Source organism: Hypanus sabinus, chromosome 17 (genome assembly GCF_030144855.1).
Source record: "Hypanus sabinus isolate sHypSab1 chromosome 17, sHypSab1.hap1, whole genome shotgun sequence".
In the NCBI taxonomy this organism is placed as follows: Eukaryota; Metazoa; Chordata; class Chondrichthyes; order Myliobatiformes; family Dasyatidae; genus Hypanus; species Hypanus sabinus.
This window is the reverse complement of record NC_082722.1, coordinates 41,592,660-41,613,553: the sequence shown is the minus strand read 5'-3', so window position 1 is coordinate 41,613,553 and position 20,894 is coordinate 41,592,660. Positions and strand designations below refer to the sequence as shown.

The 20,894-nt window shown below is 42.8% G+C and overlaps 1 protein-coding gene across 1 annotated transcript in view; it reads right to left on the bottom strand.

The window, feature by feature from the left end:
* The window catches only part of abcc12 (ATP-binding cassette, sub-family C (CFTR/MRP), member 12), a 118,179-nt gene that overhangs the window by 76,659 nt on the left and 20,626 nt on the right, over window positions 1–20,894 (bottom strand). Inside the window, exons 2-6 of the mRNA XM_059992918.1 lie at window positions 9,664–9,803; window positions 8,695–8,853; window positions 8,458–8,605; window positions 2,858–3,091; window positions 857–1,030 (exon numbers count right to left, since the gene is read on the bottom strand). Of these exons, the coding sequence (XP_059848901.1) occupies window positions 857–1,030; window positions 2,858–3,091; window positions 8,458–8,605; window positions 8,695–8,853; window positions 9,664–9,758 (810 nt within the window). The 5' untranslated portion in view covers window positions 9,759–9,803. The remainder of the gene's footprint in view (window positions 1–856; window positions 1,031–2,857; window positions 3,092–8,457; window positions 8,606–8,694; window positions 8,854–9,663; window positions 9,804–20,894) is intronic.

The following is a 20,894-nucleotide window of genomic DNA, read 5'->3' as shown; positions in this document are numbered from 1 at the left end:
AATTTTAATGGAGAACCTGTCATAGATATAGAATTCAATTATGAGAGCATGAAATACTGCAGATTTTAATAGCAATATGAATGAAAAGAGCAAAATAATTACTTTTCTGGTGGCATTCATTAAAAATACTAATTGCATGCCATCCATTGCTAGTCGTCCTACAGCTAAAATTAAATTAACGTTGCTAGCATCCTAGATGTAACAGGATTCCATAATCTTAGAAGTGAGAGAAAGTATGACAGGAAAAGGGCATTTAAATTTACACCACATCACAAACGATAGGTGTGATATCTGTGTTGGGGTATGATACAAAGCAGACTGGTGTACAGCCGTTTGTTTTGAACTCGGGAAATTAGAAGCAGACAGAATGTAAAATGTTTCCAATATGACACATTTTTTTTTGTAGAATCACAAAATGATTTTAGCACAGTAGGAGGCCATTCAAAATGTTAAGCCTGTCCTGGCTCTATTAAGAGCAATCCAAGTATTCCCACATCTCTACTTCTCACCAAACCCGGCAATAATTTTGTGAACTTCATGATCATTACAGCAACACTGGCCTCTCCCTACTTTCCCCTTCTCCAATCTATACTCCCACCATCCTCTCTCCAATTTAAAACTAATTTATCTCTGTTTCCTGATTTAACCTCAAACATTAACTCTGTTTCTCTTTCCAAAGTTACCGTCTGAACTGCTGAGTGTCTCTAACCTTTCCTTACTTTTTTCAGATTTCCAGCATTCAGGTTTTTTTACTTTTGCCTTAAAAATTAAGATTATTTTATTTGAGGTAACACATATAAATTGTCTTATGCTTTATAAATTATAAGATGTTTTACATATTACTTCAGTACTATACCTGAAAGGGCAATAATAAGATATAAACAACAATTCCCAATAGCGATGTAGGTCCAAGTAAAATATAAGCATATACTATGCAACTGAGCAGCAACACTGGTGTACCAAATGAAAGAGGACAAAACAAAGCAGCTTCAAATATTCGATGGCTGTCATTTGATAGGATGTTTATAACCTGTGTAAACAAAATAAAATGTATAAGCTTAATTTCAAAGAATTTGATCACCCTTTTAGCCTGATTTCATATAGTTCCTAATTATTATAAAATTCCAATAGACAACATCATTTCAATCCCAAGTTTTGTCACAGATTGTTGTTGACTTGGGGGGAGATTTTCAGACCTTAAGTCCTAGAAAAAATCATAAAGGGTCAGAATTCTGGCCCAATAATTGAATTACTATCACAGTTTGGCAGACTGACTCCAGGATGGTAATACGGCAAGTATAATGCAGCAGGTCTGGAACATTTAGAGATGAGGTGAAGCTGACTGAGCAGACTGAAAGGGAGACACTGCAGTGATGAATGCTGGTGGAATGTACCTTGATATTGGAAGAAGTTCCATGGGTCTAGTATTAGAGAAGAAATTTAGTCTAGAAGTGATAGACTAGGGGTTAGAAGCACTGTTCAGGTTGTTAGCAAATTGATGCACCAAGGAAGTATTTTTTCATTCTAGGGCATTCAAATTCCAAAGGCATTTAGAGTTCTGTGTTGTGGTTGAGAGGGTAGGTCAGATATTGCTCCAATCTATATTCAGATTGTACAGTAGGCATCTTTCATGGCTTTAGATTTTCCAAAGGACTCTAATACCATGAAATGCATTGGAAGTGATTTGAGAAAATGCCATTACACTCCTTCTTTGGCCCAAAGTCACATGGCAATCACTAACTTTACTCATATCAAGGTCACACAGGTCTAGGTTACTGAAAAATGGCAATAAAATTCAGGATTCAAGATCATTTAAAGTCATTTCCTGTACACAATTATAAGGAGAATGAAATAATTGTACTCTGGATCTGATGCAGAACAAAACAAACACACAACAAGATAAAGAACACAATAATAATAATCATCATCATCATCATCATCATCATCATCATCATCATCATCACCACCATCACTATTATCACCATCATCACCATCATCGTCACTATCATCACCATCACTATCATCATAACTTACCAAAATATTGCTTTAACATAAAAGAAACCATACCTTACTATAAATATAAGCCTGATCCAGTTCTAGAATCAGAGTCCCGTATATTATATTACAACTGATCCATTATTACAGATAAAACAATGCATCTGGATATAATAATATGGGATAAACAAGCAAAAATAACTTGCTTAATAGATAGAGCCATTCCAACACACATAACATCCAGCAACCAAAAGTGAAAAACACCAGAACTTTGTTAAATTAAAAGAGGAAATTGAAAGACTTTGGAACATTAACAGCACATACTGATAGTAATATCTACAACTGGTAACACACTACACAATTGAACAATTAGGCCTACACAGCAATATTTTGTAAATCTTCAGAAAGCCACAATACTAAGCACTACTAGAATAGCCTGAAAGTTCCTTGCAATTGACAAATGAGTGTGCTTAGTTAAGCCTCTACCTTAGGTTTACCAGCTTGAGCTGAGAAAAAGTAAAAGTACAATAATAAGAAGAATAATGGTAAAACACATAATAATTTGTAAGATTATTAACACACAAGAGTGCACTGGACTTGGCTGAGTGCAAAGCCAATGTGCAAATGGATAATTTATAACCATATAGCTTGAACCAATATTTCAGCTAACTATGTATGAACAGTTTTAGTTGTATCTGATATTGGGACTCATGGAAGAGATGACTGACACCTTTCCAGAAGAAATAAACAGGAAAAATCTATGTGACATTTATCATCAGGCTGCCAACATGCTTTCTCACAGCTTTAATGTACAGTGATTAAAATCAACAGAGCACATCTTACATTGCTGATCAGTGCCTACCTCACCAATGGAACTGTTGCTTAAGCTTTTAAGATGAACCAGCTTAGTGAAAGCTGATGTGGCGATGGCAACTTTTAATCGGATAGCGGTGTGATAGTTGATAGCCCACGATGCTGAGAAGGACAATATTTTAGAGAGCTCTGTTGTAAATAGTGCAAAGCACAGACCAATTCCATAAACAAGATTTTCAGACCTCTCTTCCACGTATTGGAGGATAGCATGAATCAGCACTGCCTATATATTAAGAAAGAGAAGTAGCAATTATACAGTAAAAACGTGGTGCCTTTTTTTTGTACTCGTTATGTTGAAACATTTTGATGGGACAGGAATGGGAAGATCTGTTTTGTGACTATACAACAATAAGAACCAAAACCTGAATCCATGCTGTTTTTTTTGTGCAGGGAGAAAAATAGAGCAACCTTATAGTTAAGGGAAAACGAAGAGGAAACAAGGCAAAAAAAAAGTGAGAATTAGAGGTGTGAACATAAAACTCAACTTGAGGTAAGTTCCTGGGGTCTCAAAGAAAACAAAAAATAAACTTAAATTTGACATTCCAGGGACCAAGTCCAAATGATTACAGTTAAAGATAAAGGTGAGGTTTATTTGTTATATTTATATCTCTTTTACATGGCAACATTTGAGAGGAAACCAGAGCATTCAGCAAAACCCACTGGTCACAGGAAGATCAGAGAACAGGTTAGGATCAAACCCGGATCACATGATCAATGGAACAACTGCAGGACTATAGCACCCGTGTTGTGGTGAACTACATATACCTGTCTGGACACCCCCCCCCCCCCCCCGCTGACTGCTCCTGTGGCTCCTCCCACGGACCCCGGTATAAAGGCGATTGGAGCCTGGGCCCTGCCCTCAGTGTCCAGGATGTAGTGTGGTGGTCAGTTGCTGCTTGTTCTTTCTTCCAGCTAATAAAAGCCTATATCTCGCCTCACGTCTCGGAGAGTTATTGATGGTGCATCAATTTTATTGGCTGGAAGTTTAAACCATGGACAGCATTTTACGTCCGGAAAAATTAGACCTTGATCCTTAAGACTCCGAAGCAGCTCTTGCCTTTGAACTCTGGCTTGCATGCTTCCAATCAAACTTGGAACAGATTCCAGTGACTGAGCCTGTCACGAAGTACAAAATATTACTATCTAGAGTAAGTCCGAGTATTCTCCTTTATCAGGGACCTACCGACCTACCAAGGGGCACTGGACGCCCTCAAAAGACAGTACCTGCGGCCGGTGAACACCGTCTATGCAAGACCGGCGAGTCGAGCGGGCAGTTTCTCCGAGTCCTACAGACACTCGTGCGAACTTGCGACTGCAAAGGACTGACAGCGGAACAACATGTGGAGCCGCTAGTACGAGACGCCTTCGTTACGGGGATCAGGTCAGTGTACGTGCGCTGCTGGAAAATGCCGATCTTACCTTACGCTCGGCGATCGAGACGGCCGACACGCTGGAGGCTGCTCTGCACAACGCTGACGCTGTCCAGCCGCGTGATCCCCTGCCGGTTCCGCGGACACTGCAGATACCGCCACCGCCGGTTCCTGCGAGCGAATTCACCACCGCTGCTGCCAGTCGCGAGTCCACGAATTCCCCGAAACTGACCACAGCTGCTGCCAGTCTCAAGTCCACACAGTGATACTTCTGCGGACTCGAAAAGCACCCCCGAAAACGCTGCCCGGCCCGAGAAGCTACCTGCTCCAGCTGCGGGAAGAAGGGCCATTTCGCCAAGGTCTGTAAGTCTAAACCACGAGCGGGGTCGAGCAGTGCTGCATGTGAGACATGGGGGCCGCCATCTTGGTCGCTGCCATCTTGTCTGCCCACCTCGTGCGAGGCATGGGGGCGGCCATCTTCGTTGGCGCCACCTCACCCCACCGGTGCTTACCGGGCACCAAGACTGCAGTTCAACTCTGGCCTCCGTAACCCTCGACCAAAGTGCCCCACACCAGCTTGCAAGGTCAATGATGGACATCCTGGTGGAGGGGCACAGGACTAGCTGCCTGTTTGACACAGGCAGCACTGAGAGTTTTATTCACCCGGACACAGTGCAACGCTGCGGACTCGTGACACAGCCGGTAAGCCAGAGGGTCACCATGGCTTCTGGATCACATTCCACAGACATCCGGGGGGGGGGGTTGTGTAGCGACATTGGTGGTGCAGGGCACAGAATATCAGTCAGAGGTGCAGCGGCTGCTCAGGGAGGGGATCATTGAGCCAAGCACAAGTCCTTGGAGGGCCCAGGTGGTTGTTGTTCGGACTGGGTAGAAAAATAGGATGGTCGTGGACTATAGCCAGACCATCAATAGGTTCACGAAGCTTGACACGTACCCTCTACCCTGCATCGCTGATATGGTCAACCAGATAGCTCAGTACAAGGTGTACTCGACAATAGATCTGAAATCCGCTTATCACCAGCTCCCCATCCGCCCAGAGGACCGCCCCTACACCGCCTTCGAGGCAGGCGGCAGGCTCTATCACTTCCTGCACGTCCCTTTCGGTGTCACGAATGGTGTCTCTGTCTTCCAGAGGGAAATGGACCGGATTGTGGACCAGTGCCAACTGAAGGCCACATTTCCCTATCTGGATAATATCACCATCTGTGGTCACGACTGGTTGGATCACAACACCAGCCTCCAATGATTTTTCCAAGTAGCCAAAGCCCTGAATCTTACTTATAACAGGGACAAGTGTGTGTTCGGAACCACCCGACTCGCTATCCTTGGGTATGTCGTGGAGAACGGGGTCATTGGCCCTGATCCCGACCGTATGCGCCCCCTGTTAGAACTCCCTCTTCCCACCACTCTCAGACCCCTCAGACGGTGCCTGTGCTTCTTTTCCTATTACGCCCAATGGGTCCCCCATTACGCAGACAAGGCCTGCCCCCTGGTCAAGTCTACCACTTTTCCCCTCTCTGCCGAAGCCCGCACGGCCTTCAGTTGCATTAAAGGGGACATTGCCAAAGCAACGATGCATGCAGTGGACGAGACCATTCCCTTTCAAGTAGAGAGTGACGCCTCCGATTTCACACTGGCTGCTACCCTCAATCAGGCAGGCAGGCCAGTAGCACTTTTTTCTCGTACCCTTCAAGGCCCTGAAATTCGGCACTCCGCGGTGGAGAAAGAAGCCCAGGCCATAGTGGAAGCTATTAGGCACTGGAGGCACTATCTCACCGGCAAAAGGTTCATCTTGCTGACCGACCAGCGCTCAGTTGCGTTCATGTTCAGCAACCAACAGCGGGGTAAAATCAAAAATGATAAAATTTTGTGGTGGAGAATAGAACTCTCCACCTACAACTATGATATCCTTTACCGGCCTGGAAGGCTCAATGAGCCCCCTGATGCCCTATCCCGGGGAGTGTGTGCCAGCGCGCAGCTCGACCAGCTGTACGCCCTTCATGCACAACTTTGCCATCTGGGGGTCACCCGATTTTACCATTTCGTGAAAGCCCGGAACCTGCCGTACTCCCTTGAGGACATCAGGACGATGACCAGGGACTGCCAAGTCTGCGCTGAGTGCAAACCGCACTTCTACCGTCCTGAAAAGGCACAACTTATCAAGGCCACCCGCCCCTTTGAGCGACTGAGTGTCGACTTTAAGGGCCCCCTTCCCTCCACCGACCGCAATGTGTACTTTCTCAAAATTACCAATGAGTACTTGCGGTTCCCCTTTGCCATCCCCTGCCCCGACACCACTGCCACGTCCGTCATAAAAGCCCTGCGCCAGCTCTTCACTCTGCTTGGATATCCCTGCTATATCCACAGTGATAGAGGGTCCTCCTTTATGAGTGACGAGCTGCACCAGTACCTGCTGGCTAGGGGCATTGCTACTAGTAGGACCACGAGCTATAATCCCCGGGGAAATGGACAGGTGGAGAGGGAGAATGCCACAGTGTGGAAGGCCACACTCTTAGCCCTTAAGTCAAAAGGGTTGCCGGTCTCTCAATGGCAGGAGGTCCTCCCCGAGGCACTCCACTCTATCCGCTCCCTGTTATGTACGTCCACCAATGCCACCCCTCATGAGTGCCTGTTCTCTTTTTCCAGGAAGTCTGCCACTGGGACCACCCTACCAGCTTGGCTGACGTCCCCAGTGCCAGTGCTGCTCCGGAAACATGTGAGGAGCAATAAATACTCCCCGCTGGTCGAGAGGTTTCACCTTCTACATGCGAACCCCCAGTATGCCTACGTGGTCTTAGCTGATGGGCGGGAGGACACGGTCTCCGTCCACGACCTGGAGCCCGCAGGAGCAACAGACCACTACCCCGAGCACTCCACGGTAACTATGAACCCTGTACCCAAGGTGACACCGCGCACACCAAGCCCTACACAGACTCCTCACGATACTCCTATACCGGGCATCTCGCACACGCATATACCAGGCGCCTCGCTCACGCATGAGGGGTCACTGACGCCTAGTGGGCTGACACCTCCAGTCAGGCTGGAACCAGCACAACCACCGTCTCCAGTGCAATCACCACCGGCACCTGTGCAATCACAGCCGGTGCTACGTAGATCGCAGCGACTGATTCGACCACCTGATAGACTTAACCTGTAAATATACTTGTAAGAAACTTTGCCCCATGGGGACTCTCTTTTAAAACAAAGGGGAGTGAATGTGGTGAACTACATATACCTGTCTGGACACGACCCCCCCCCCCCCCCGCTGACTGCTCCTGTGGCTCCTCCCCCAGACCCCGGTATAAAGGCGATTGGAGACACAGCCCCGGCCTCAGTCTCCAGGATGTAGTATGGTGGTCAATTGCTGCTTGTTCTTTCTTCCAGCCAATAAAAGCCAATGTCTCGCCTCACGTCTCGGAGAGTTATTGATGGTGCATCAAGTGTACCACACAGTATAAATTCCTAATGGCAATGGCTGGGAAAGGAAAATTAAAACCAAGACAGAGATTTGGTGCAAGCTTGCATATCCCATGTTTCAACTGTTTCTGCCACCCGCCCACCCATTCTGGCTTTGCGAGGTTGGTGCCAAATGGAGGCAGCTTCTTTCTCTGATTTTCCAACCTCCAACCAATTGTGTTTGTGTTTATTTTATGAATGCTTGCTAAAACCAGCAAAAACATTTTTCCTGTCCATGTGATTTGCACAATGTTGCTGATATAAAATTTCAGAAAATTTAATATCCACCAGGAGACACTGATCCAATAATTCTATTAATGAAAATATAAAAATGTCATTGTGCTTTTAGGTTTAAGGTATGTTTGATTTTTATGTGTATTTTGTTTCCAATAGTTTTGAATAATTTCAAAGCATTATATTGCAATGAGATTGAAAAAAAATGATGAACTCCATAAAAGTAATTTTAAGAAATCTCAGTGACAGGGAAGATGTTTCAATTAGTTTTATTAAATGGTGGTGTTATAGTAATCGCATCAATTTTCATAAGGTGAGATTCATAAAGTTAAGGTTTATTTAATATAAGTTAAGTTTATTTATAATTAACTTATATTCTTTTAGGCATTAACTTCTATTTAAGTACCATTAGGTATTAGATACTTAAAACCCATGTTAGCTAAAGGTATTTGACTAAAAGAAAGACTAAAATAATGGATAGGCTCATTTCCATTCAATGTCTACTTACCGGTCCCAAAAAACCACATATCATACAAATAATTGTGCATATTAGATTCATGAGAAGCCTCGTTCGTTGAAACCGTACAGCAACTTTTTCCAAAGAAGCTTTTTTACTGCCAACTCTTTCCACTTCCTTCTCCCAAAGATGCATAAATCTGTAAAAATTCGTAAGGCGATGTCAAAATCCATTTTGTATTTTGTTTTTAATTGCAAGTGACTGAAATATATTTCTGTATTTACATACCTTTTGGCATTGACATCTGAACAGTTGAACTTGGAGAGAGGGGGAATTGTATCTTGAGTTAGTACCTGTTTAGATGCCTTTATCATTATTGGTGTCAGCCATTGGAATGTGATGAATGAAAGTAGTCCAGCATCATCTACTGCAACAGGAGAGGGGTTCCTGGAAGATATTTTATTTTACAAAATATGGTGTAATTAATTCTAAAAATTCCAATGGTCTTTACATTGCAGAATAGATATGTAAAGGGTTTCTTCTTTATGTTACTGCATATGTTAATAAAAATGGCTTCTTTGTTAAAAGTAAGAATGCTTCTTTGTTATGATAACTGGAGAGGGAGTGCTTTCTGTCAAAGCTTGTTTGGGTTAAAATTACTGACAACGAGAATTGTATTCATTTATTAACCAATTGGGATAGATGTTATTCTCTCTTCTGGGTCTCTAAGCTATTGTTGGCGGGCTTTTGGGGAATCGGCGTGAGGGGGTGAGAGAGAGAGGACGCAATGCTGTAAGCTGGGCGACGGAACGGACCCCGAGTGGGGGTCCGAGGCCAGGGTTTTCGGTGAGGAGAGGAGACGAAGACAGGCATGCCAGGGATGCTTAGTTGATCACTTCAGGTGGTCCTGAGCTACGAGTCGAGGAGGTCTGAGGGGATCTAATGGTGGCAAGAAGACTTTGTTAATTGAGCTCCAATGGTTGTGCATGAAGTGGTTTGGACTTTAATAAGTTTGGCGCCTTTTACTTTTCCTTTTATACTGTAAATCTATTAAGTACATAGTTCTAGTAAGATCTATAAAGTGTAATCATTGAATCGCATATGGTGTACTGTCTGTTATTTGACCTGGGGACATCACACAGCATCTACACAAGCTGATTACCCAGATTGGCGAGGCCAACTGCAGCTCCCCCTAGACGGAAGCGAGCTGAGTGATTCTGAGGCTTACCGGGGGGTTACAGATATCTTGTCACTTACTTTGGTTTTCGACGAATTGGAAGCAGTGTTTTCAAACTTTGAAAGTATTTGTGATGGTTCTTTGGAACCTCTTCATTTTTCTCTGCGAATTCCATTTGGTTGACTTGTAGCAATGTAAATCAATATTGGGAAAGTTTCACCTGAAATTAGGTAAGTTACTGGTATAAACAGAGGTAGAGCACTGGAACAGGCCTATCAAACTGTTTCATTCACAATGATTATTATCCGTTCTTTGACACTAATTCTATTTTAGTTTCATTATTTATTCTCTCCACATTCATATTTTACATGGGAAGAAATAGAAGCACAGAGAGGAACCGCATACAGTCACAGAGAGAATATACAGACTCACATTGATAGTACCAGAGATAAGCATTGAATCTGGATATCTGGCACGGTGAGACAGCAGGCAGCCTAGCTATGCCTACTATGCTGCCAGTGCAAAGTAAGAGGAGTTCTTCCCATTTTAATTGCTATGCCAGAAATCTTAATCTGTCTTTTTCATGGTTATGCTAAATATTGCACATACTTTGAAAATGTCAATTACTGTGCCCATTATCTGTTTTTTTTATCAGTTATGGTATTGTCTGCACTGTGTAACTATATGTTAACTATAACTATATGTAACTATGTGTTTTTGTGTAAGTCTTACAAGAGCAAGGATGTCCTTTTGCATTTGTACAGGGCCCTGGTGAGACCACACCTGGAATATTGTGTACCGTTTTGGTCTCCAGGTTTAAGGAAGGACATTCTGGCAATTGAGGAAGTGCAGCGTAGATTCACTAGGTTGATTCCTGGGATGGCAGGGCTGTCTTACGCAGAGAGATTGGAGAGATTGGGCTTGTACACACTGGAATTGAGGAGATTGAGAGGGGATCTGATTGAAACGTTTAAGATAATTAAAGGATTTGATAGGATTGAGGCGAAATATGTTTCAGATGTTGGGAGAGTCCAGTACCAGAGGGCATGGATTGAGAATAAGAGGTCAGTTATTTAAAACAGAATTGAGGAAAAACTTCTCCCAGAGAGCTGTGGAGGTGTGGAATGCACTGCCTCGGAAGACGATGGAGGCCAATTCTCTGGATGCTTTCAAGAAGGAGCTAGATAGATATCTGATGGATAGGGGAATCAAGGGATATGGGGACAAGGCAGGGACTGGGTATTGATAGTGAATGATCAGCCATGATCTCAGAATGGCGGTGCAGACTCGAGGGGCCGAATGGTCTACTTCTGCACCTATTGTCTATTGTCTATTGTCTTGCAGCTTTAGTTTTTGGTTTGTTGGGTAGTGGAGTTGGTGTCCTGACTTGGTGTGTCTGGGTAGTCTTGTTTTGTCAAGTAGATTTGGAGCTCCTTTCCGGGGTACGCGCTAAGAAGGTAGCGCGATATTAATACGCAGCAGCCTCTCCGGACTCTGGATTGGGGATTGCCAAACATTATGTGGATTTTCTGGTGTAGTCTGTTTTGTCATGTGCTTTTGTGATATCATTCTGGAGGAACGTTGTCTCATTTTTTAACTCCATTGCACCTGTGGTTTCTAAATGACAATAAACTGAAATTCAATTCAATTCAATATTTGTTGGACTGAAAGGTGTAAAAATCATAGAACTGACAAGTAATGTTGAGGTCGACAGGGCATTAGAAAGCATCTTGAAAGGTAGCTTCAGGGACCAGCAGAGAAACCCCTCCACAGCACTGAAGCCTGTGTCTGACAGAGATTCCTCCTGGGCCACCTCAGAAATTTTGGGCAGCAAGGAGTCAGCTGGCTCACATTCGGTGTTTTCTAGGACTAGCATCTTGAGGACTCCAGGTGGGCTGACAATTTCTCAACAAAGTCTCTCTTGGCAAGCAGCAACTTCAATCACTTCTCGATAATAACAAATGTCAATGATGAAATTCACCATCATCTCAATGTACCAGTACTGTTTTTGGCCATGTAAACAAAACAAGATCAAGTCCTTAAACCTGGCAAAAGCTCAAAGTCACCCAGGCAGCAGCAATCCTTGAATTCCTTTACATTTCTTAGTCATGGACAGTCTAGTGGAGGGTCGGGAAAGCTATAATAAATCTATTTCCATAAAATCTTTCAAACTCACTGGTAAGATAAGCAAATAACTCTAAATTTTGAAAGTCTGTATGCTCCTGTCAGAATAGCAGGCAAGGATAGCAGGATTAAGAAACCTTGGTTTTTGAGGGATGTTGATTGCCTGGTTAAGAAGGAGGAGGAGTTGCACAGCAGGAATAGGCATCTTAAGGGACATGAGGAGTAGAAGATGCAATCTCCCTTCTGACTTGTGAGAACCCCTAGCCCATGAATACACAAAAAGGGGGAAGCATTGGGGTTGATATTGCTGGCTGCAAACCCCTTTTTCAGGAGTATAGACAAGCCAAACCCAGTGTAAATAGGGGAAGGATTGCATACATCAGAAACTACCCTATGACACATTTGACAGAATCTGTGGGCACATGTTGTCTTGATCAGCTCCTCAGAGTCAAAGAACTGGAGTGAAAGAAGTCATCACTGATCCCGAGGGAATGCTGAAGAAAAAGGAGAAGTCCATTTCACATATCCCTGCAACAACAAATTGAGATCAGGGCTGTGTGAGGCCGAAACAAGAGATTTTCTCAGGTATTCCAACATGCATCTTTAAAAACATGTAAGTGTTGGCTCACTTTGCAGAGCTAAGAACCCTGGTCCTGTCCTTCCTATGTAATAATGGAATGTATCTTCTAAGCTGAAGTGTGGCAGACTTTGTTGGATTGTATACACCCAGGAGTTTCTTGAATCAGTATGTCTAGCAAGAAGATGTTCCATACTCCATCTGTTTTTTGGAATTTGCCTGGCCAGTGACTGAACTTTCAGTGAGAGACCAGCTATTAACCACAACTATTAACAAGGCATCGGGGCCATTCAGCCTTCTACTGATTCCATTAATATTTTTATGCTCTTAACCCCAGTTGCTGACACGTGCAAAGAAATGGAAATAGAGTTTAACCCGACAGAAAGTAAAGACACAGAGCACTGGTAATGGCAGACCTTTAACAGTGCTGATGAGCAGAGGGTTCTTGAAAATCATGTCCATAGTTCTCTGAAAGTGGCTGCACAGGTTAATATGGCAATAAAGAAGGCATCTGGTGTGCCTGCCTTTACGTGTTGAGGCATTGAGCTCAACAGTTGGAAACTTGCGTTATATTTTTATAAAACTCAATCTAAGCCACATGGAGTTCTCGTTGCTCCATTATGGAGGGATTGGAGAGGGTGCCGATCTGGTTTACGAGGATACTGCTTGGATTAGAGGGCATGCGCTATAACGAGTTTGTACAATCTTTATTTTCTCTTTAGTGTCAAAGGCTGAAGGGAGACGCAATAGAGGTTTACAAGAGGCATAGATAGAGTAGACAGTATTTCCTTCCCAGGTCAAAATGTCTAATTCTGGAGAGCATGCATTTAGGATTAGTGGATGTAATTTCAAAGGAAATGTGTAGGGTAATTTTTTTTCAGAGAGGGTGGTGTGTGCACAACCATGGGAGGTGATGTGATGGTGGTAGCAAATACAGCAGGGGTATTTAAGAGACTCAGAGATCGGGACATGATCACGTATGGAATCGAGGGATATGGATCTTGTGTGGGCAGAAGAGATTAGTTTATTTAGACATTTAATTAGTCTGGCACAACACTGTGGGCAGAAGGACCTGTGGCTGTGCTATGTCCCAGCGTAACATACTTTAAATTGGAACTTAGCCATTACATGCTTTATGACATAATCACTGGGTTTGCAGCATAAAATCTGTTCTATGCTCTAGAATATCAACAAGAAAAAAAATTCACACGTTACATGAACCAGTTTCAAAATCAAATGATTGGCTTTAATTTCTGTCACAGATAAAAGTGCTTGCGGAGAGTACAATGAAGTTTGAAATCAATGCGAATGGTGAAGTGAATGGAGCACACAGGAAGCTCATTTGGAGAAAGGGATTAGGTGAGAAATGTCCCTGAGAGGAAAATATAATGAAAGGTGATCAGCATGCAGAAAATGGGCACGTTATTCCAATCTGCAAAATCCCTTTCCTTACTTATACAGGCATTCCCTGCAGGCAGCTGAATTATCTTCCAGATATGCATCACCCTCCAGGAAAGAGAATTTCTGCTAGTCGTATATAAACTGAGCCGCTTAGTCACAGTTCGACACAAACAGTTAATTTAATTGCATCCCCAAAAGCCTTAATCATCTCTTAGCTGATGCCTGAATTTTTGACAGCTGCCAACGTGAGAGATGTCACTCTGTATTAAAATTTGATGACTGGTGAAAGCTGAATAGTAGTTCAGTAAAGACTCGATGGGCTGAAGGACTATTTCAGCGCTGTAGTGCTCTGTGATTCTATGAGTCAATAATTGAGTTTTGAATTGTTTATTCATTGAAATGGCAGCACTGATGACTTGGAGATATTAACTCTAACACTCCTATTATGCTAGTTGTGAATTTTACACAGTTAGTTAAAGCACAAAAGGAGAACAATGGTAGTCTTGTGTATATTAAAGGCTTTAATAAGGTTTTCTATGTTTTCCAAATGAATGAATGTGGCACAATTTTCTCACAGCAGAAATGAGAACACATTTCTTCATTCAAAGAAGGAGGATATTGTCATTCAAAGTAAAATTGGATAGGTATATGGACAGGAAATGAATGGAGGGTTATGGGCTGAGTACAGGTCAATGGGTGGGACTAGGTGAGAGTAAGCTTTCAGCACGGACTAGAAGGGCCGAGATGGCCTCTTTCTATGCTGTAGTTGTTTTATGTTTATATGATTATATGGTTATGTAAAGGCTGGTGTACCTTTGTCCAAGAAGATTGTAAACTCGCAGTCATTGAATATATTCGAGACAAAGATTGATAGGCTGTTAGATATTTAGGGAATAAAGAGCACTGAGGTCAGTAATCAAAGAGGTGCTGAAGTAAATGGTTGGGAGATAAGGCATAAGGCAGTCATAGAGCCATAGAAAAGTACAGCACAGAAGCAGGCCCTTTGGCCCATCTAGTCCATGCTGAAACCATTAAAACTGCCTACTCCCATTGAGCTGCTCCGGGACCATATCCCTCCATATCCCTACTATCCATGTACCTATCCAAACTTCTCTTAAACATTGAAATCAAGCTTGCATGGGACACTTGTGCTAGCAGCTCATTCCACACTCTCACGATCTTGGAAGTGAGTAAGTTTTCCCTCATGTTCCCCTTAAACACTTCAACTTTCACCCTTAAGCCATGTCCTCTGGTGTAGTACATTCAGCCAGCGTATCATTCCACCGAGATGCAACACTGAATGTCATAGGAAGTCATTCCTACCTGTGGTCATCAAACTTTACAACTCCTCCCTCGGAGAGTCAGACACCCTGAGCCAATAGGCTGGTCCTGGACTAATTTCCACTTGGCATAATTTACTCATTATTATTTAATTATTTATGGTTTTATATTGCTATATTTCTACACTATTCTTGGTTGGTGCAACTGTAACGAAACCCAGTTTCCCTCGGGATCAATAAAGTATGTCTGTCTGTCAGTCTAACCTCAGTGGAATAAGCCTGCATGCATTTACCCTATTTGTACTCTTCCTAATTCTGTATACATCTATCAAGTCTCCTCTCCGTCATCTACATTCTGAAGAATACAGTCCTAACCTATTCAATCTTCCCTTATAACTCAGGTCCTCCAGATCCAGCAAGATCCTTGTAAATTTTTGCTGTACTCTTTCAACCTTGTTTACATATTTCCTATGGGTAGGTGACCAAAAGTACACTCAATACTCCAAATTAGTCCTCACCAATGTCTTATACAACTTCAATATAACATCCCATATTCTGTACTCAATACATTGATTTATGAAAGCCAATGTGCCAATAACTTTCTTTACAACCCTGTCTACCTGTGATACCAATTTCAATGAATAATGGACCTGTATTCCTAGATCCCTTTGTTTTGCCACACACTTCAGTGCCCTGGGTAAGACCTACCCTGGGTGGTCCTACCAAAGTGCAAAACCTCGCACTTGTCTGCATTAAATTCCATCTGCCATCTTTCAACCCATTTTTTCCAGCTAGTGCAGCTCCCTCTGCAAGCCATGCTGGCCTTCCTCACTGTCCACTACACCCTCAATCTTGGTGTCATCCAGTTAACTACAGTATTATCCAGATCATTGATGTAGATGACAAACAACGACAGACCCAGCACCGATCCCTGTGGCATGCCACTACTCACCGGCCTCCAGTCAAAGAGGCAACCCTCCACTACCAACTTCTGATTCTCCTACAAGGCCAATGCCTAATCCAATTTACTACCTCATTTTGAATGCTGAGCAACTGAACCTTCTTCTCCAGCCTCCCATGTGGGACCTTGTTAAGTGCCTTACTGAGTCCATGTAGAAAGCATCCACTGCCTTGCCTTCATCAACTTTCCTAGTAACTTCCTCAAAAAACTCTATGAGATTGGTTAGAGATGACCCATGAGGCCTTGCCAACTATCCTTAATCAGTCCATGTCTAGCCAAATACTTATATATCTGGTCCCTTAGGATCCCACAACTTATGTCTGACTCACCAGCCTATAAAGTATTAAATGTCTTTGCTTGGCCCTTGCACTTTCTGCACTTGCCTCCCATAAAGTCTGAGGGAACACTTTGTCAGGCTCTGAGGGGTTATCCACCTTGATTTGCTTCAGGATAGCGAACACCTCCTCCTTTGTATTCTGTACAGGGTACATGAAGTTGATGCCGCTTTACTTCATTTCTATAGACTCCGTATCCATCTCTCAAGTAAATACAGATGCCAAGAATTCATTTAACTTCTGCTACATCACACCCACCCACGTTTTGACTCCACACATGGATTACCATCCTGGTCTTCCAGAGGACCAATTCTGTCCATTACGATCATTTTGCTCTCAACATGCCTGTAGAATCCCTTAGGATTCTTCTTCACTTCATCTGCTAGAGCAACTTCATGCCTTCTTTTAACCTTCCTGATTTTGTTCTGAAGGGCACTCTTTTTTTTCTTGTACACCGTAAGCACCTCATTTGTGACTGCCTGCCTATGCTTGCTATGCATCTCCTCTGTTTTTTTTTAACCAGGACCTCAATATCTCTTGAAAACCAGGGTTCCCTGCCCTTGTTATTTATACCTCTCATTCTGACAGGCACATACAAGCTTTGTACTCTCAAAATGTTGCTTTTCAAGTCAAGGTAACATGCCTAAACAGCTATAGCCCAGTGGCTTAGATATCCACCATCATGAAGTTCTTTGAGAGGCTGGGTGACTGAATGCATTAATTCCAACCTTCCAAGCAACATTCATCCTCTCCACTTCACCTACTGCTGAAACAAGCTTTCAATGGATGTCATTTTTCTGGCCCTGCACTCATCTCTGCAGCATCTGGATGATAAAGACACCAATGTCAGACTATTGTTTATTGACTGCCGTTCTGGCCTCAATGCTATAATTCCAAGCTAATGCATTACCAGATTCTAGACCCTGGGGTCTTCCTGACTTCCTGGCTGTAATGGGTAAGGATGAGCTGTGATACCTCTGCCATGCTTATTCCAAACACTGGAGTTCCACAAGGCTCCATCCACAAACCCCTAATCTGTACACTCACGACTGCATGGATAGATTCTGCAGCAAAAGTTTGTAGATGGCACCACTATAGTGGGGCATTTCTCAAATAATGATGAATGACAGTACAGGACGGATGTAGAGAGCTTAGTAACATGATGTCATGACAACAACCTTTCTCTCAATGTCAGAGAAACAAAAGAGCTGGTCATTGACTTCAGGAGGGGGGATCAGCACATGTTCCTGTCTACATCACATTCTGAGGAGTGGCATTAGCAAAGGCATGTCATAGTCCAATCACAAGAAAGCTCAGCAGCACATCTATTTCTTCAGGAGGCTAAAAAGAACTTGGCACACACCCGCAATTTTTATTGATGCACCACAAAAAGTATCCTATCTGGATATATATCGGCTTAGTATGGTATCTGCTCTGCAGGAATTGCATGAAGTTGTAGACGCAGCTCAGCATATCACAGAAGCTATTCTCACCTCTGCGGACTCTGTCTACTTGCTGCATCAACATAATCAAAGACACCACCCGTGGACATTCCCTTTTCTCTGCTTTTCCATTGGACAGAAAATACAAAAACTGGAAAGCATTACCACCAGGTTCAAGGATAGCTATCATAAGACTATTAAATGTTCCCTAATAGGACAAAATGAACTCTTGACTCACAATTTACCTCATTATGAGGTTGCACCTGTTGATTACCTGTACTTCACTTTCTCAGTAGCTGATACATTTTGTTCTGAATTGTAATTGTTTAACTTGTTCCACCTCAATGCATTCTGCAATGATTCGATCTGTATGAACAGTAAGCAAGATAAGCTTTTCACAGTATGTTGATACATGTGACAATAATAAACCAGTTCCAATTCCAATTCCAAGATTGTTGTGAACATACTGCAGTTATTGATACTGTCTGCAGAAGATGTGAACTTCTCTGTAACGTTTCCATTCAGCACCTGTGTGCACTGAGAAACAACGGAGTGGTCCTTCATGAATACTTACCTCCTCCCAGTTGCAGCTTTGAATCCATTTGCAAGACCTACAATATGCAGAATGCCATGCAGAGGTTAAAAAGCTGCAGAGAAAAGTTAATACTGCATGCCAGTGGTTTGTTTCCAGTTTGGTCTCAGTTGGTGCTAAGGCAACGATACAGAACTGGGAGACATGAGACTCGGAGAAACTGAATCAGAGAACAGAATACACGACTAATGATGAAGGTTCTCAAGAAGCGTATTATTTTCATAATTTTTTAATATCTTTTCAGAATCTGGGTATCTCTGAGAAGCTTAGAGTTACTGAGAAGCCTGTTACTTGCCACTTAATAGCTCATTGTCTCATTTCTAGCTATCCTGATCTTGCTGGATGCAAGCAGAGGCTACGACATTTGTTGAGGCGATGTGAATGTTATGCAATCGCTATCAAAAATCCTTACTTCTGACATTAAAGGCAAGTCAATCGTTGATGAAACAGCTAACCCTGCTGCTGGACACCGCCCTTGGACTGAGGTGATTGCTCTTCAACAACCACAGCCATCTTCCTTTGTGTATGGTGTTGGACCCTGATACTTTTACAATCCAGAGCTTCTTCAGGAGTTAAGAATGAGGCATAAAACTTGCTGCTTATGATCGTTTTATCAAGTGCTACAGGAAGCAAGGTGGCAGGTCCCACTGGATTAACTGGTAAGGCTCTGAAAACTTGTGCCAACCAACTGGTGGGTGTTTTCAAGGACATTTTCAAACTTTCACTTCTACAGTTGGAAGTTCTCACCAGCTTGAAAAGGGCAACATTATACCAATGCCCAAGTAGAGTAGTGTGGGCTACCTTAATGACTATCGTCCAGTAGTACTCACATCTACGGTGATGAAATGCTATGAGAAGTTGGTCATGGCTAGAATCAACTCCTACCTCAGCAAGGACCTGGACCCTCTGCAATTTGCCTATCACCATAGCAGAAACAATCTCAATGGCTCTTCACACGGTCTTAATGCACCTGGACAATGCAAACATCTATGTCAGGATACTGTTTGTTTCCTATAGCTCAACCTTAAACACCTTCGTTCCCACAGTCCTGATTGATAAGCTACAGAACCTGGGCCTCTGTACCTCGCTCTGCAGATGGATCCTTAACTTGACTGTGTGGCTAGGTATAAATCAAATGCTATCTATAAATTTGCTGATGACACAACCATTGTTGGTAGAATCTCAGATGGAAATGAAAGGGCATGCAGAAATGAAATATGCCAGCTAGTTGAGTGGTGCCACAGCAACAAGCTTGCACTCAATGTCAGTAAGACCAAAGAACTGATTGTGGACTTCAGAAAGTGTAAGACGAAGGAACATGTACCAATCCTCATAGAGGAATCAGAAGTGGAAAGAGTGAGCAGTTTCAAGTTCCTGGGTGTCAAGATCTCTGAGGATCTAACCTGGTCTCAATATAAATGCAGCTATAAAGAAGGCACGAAAGCAGTTATATTTCATTAAGAATTTTAGGAGATTTGGGTTGTCACCTAAAACACTCAAAAATGTCTGCAGGTGGTCTGTGGAAAGCATTCAGACAGGGTGTTTCACTGTCTGGTCTGGTGAGGGGGGTAGCTACTGCACAGGATCAAAAGAAACGACAAAGGTTGTAAAACCAGTCAGCTCCATCTTGGGTACTAGTCTCCATAGTATCCAAGACATTTTTAAGGAGCAGTGCCTCAGAAATGTGGCATCCATTATTAAAGACCCCATCACCCAGGATATGCCCTCTTCTCATTGTTACCGTCAGGAAGGAGGTAGAGGAGGTAAAGACAATTCAGCAATTCAGAAACAGCTTCTTCCCCTCTGCCATACAATTCCTAATGGACATTGAACCCACGAACACTACTTCACTTTTTTGTTTATATTATTTCTGTTTTGCACTATTTTTAATTTAACTATTTAATATACATATAAACTTACTGTAATGGACTTATTTATTTACCTATTTCTATACTATCATGTATTGCATTGTACTGCTGCCACTAAGTTAACAAATTTCACAACGTTTGCCTCTGATAGTAAACCTGATTCTGAATTCAGAATAGAAAGGAGAAGAATGCTGAAAGAGGGAATGAAGAAAGAGAGGAAACAAAAGAGAGAAGAGATGAGACAAAGGTGCTATGGTCTTCTTACTCCAGCCTATAGGTAACAGTAAATTCCACTGAAATTCCAATCAATAATGGTTAACCAATTAAGTAGCCAGATTCAAGTAATGTGACATCCACCACTGACATTAACAAGTTTCTGCAAAATACAATATCAGCTGTAACCACTGAAAAACTCACTGAACAAGCACATGAATATGGGTGAAAATATAAAAATACAGACAGCCATAAGGAAGTTAAACTACAAAAAAGCTATTCTACAACCCAATCCAGCAATGATATGCCTCTAACTATTGGAGTGGTTCTCATTGATAATTCATTTGGTTTTCTGTTTTACCAGATCTCCTTGACAACACACATGGTCAATTGATTCATTAACATCAAGGACAGTAACTCTAACTCTCCTCTTTAGTCAGTGTTTGAGCCAAGGCTGTGTTGAGGTCTGGGACCACAAGAGTCCTGGCAAAACGTAGATGGGCCATGTAGGCTATTGG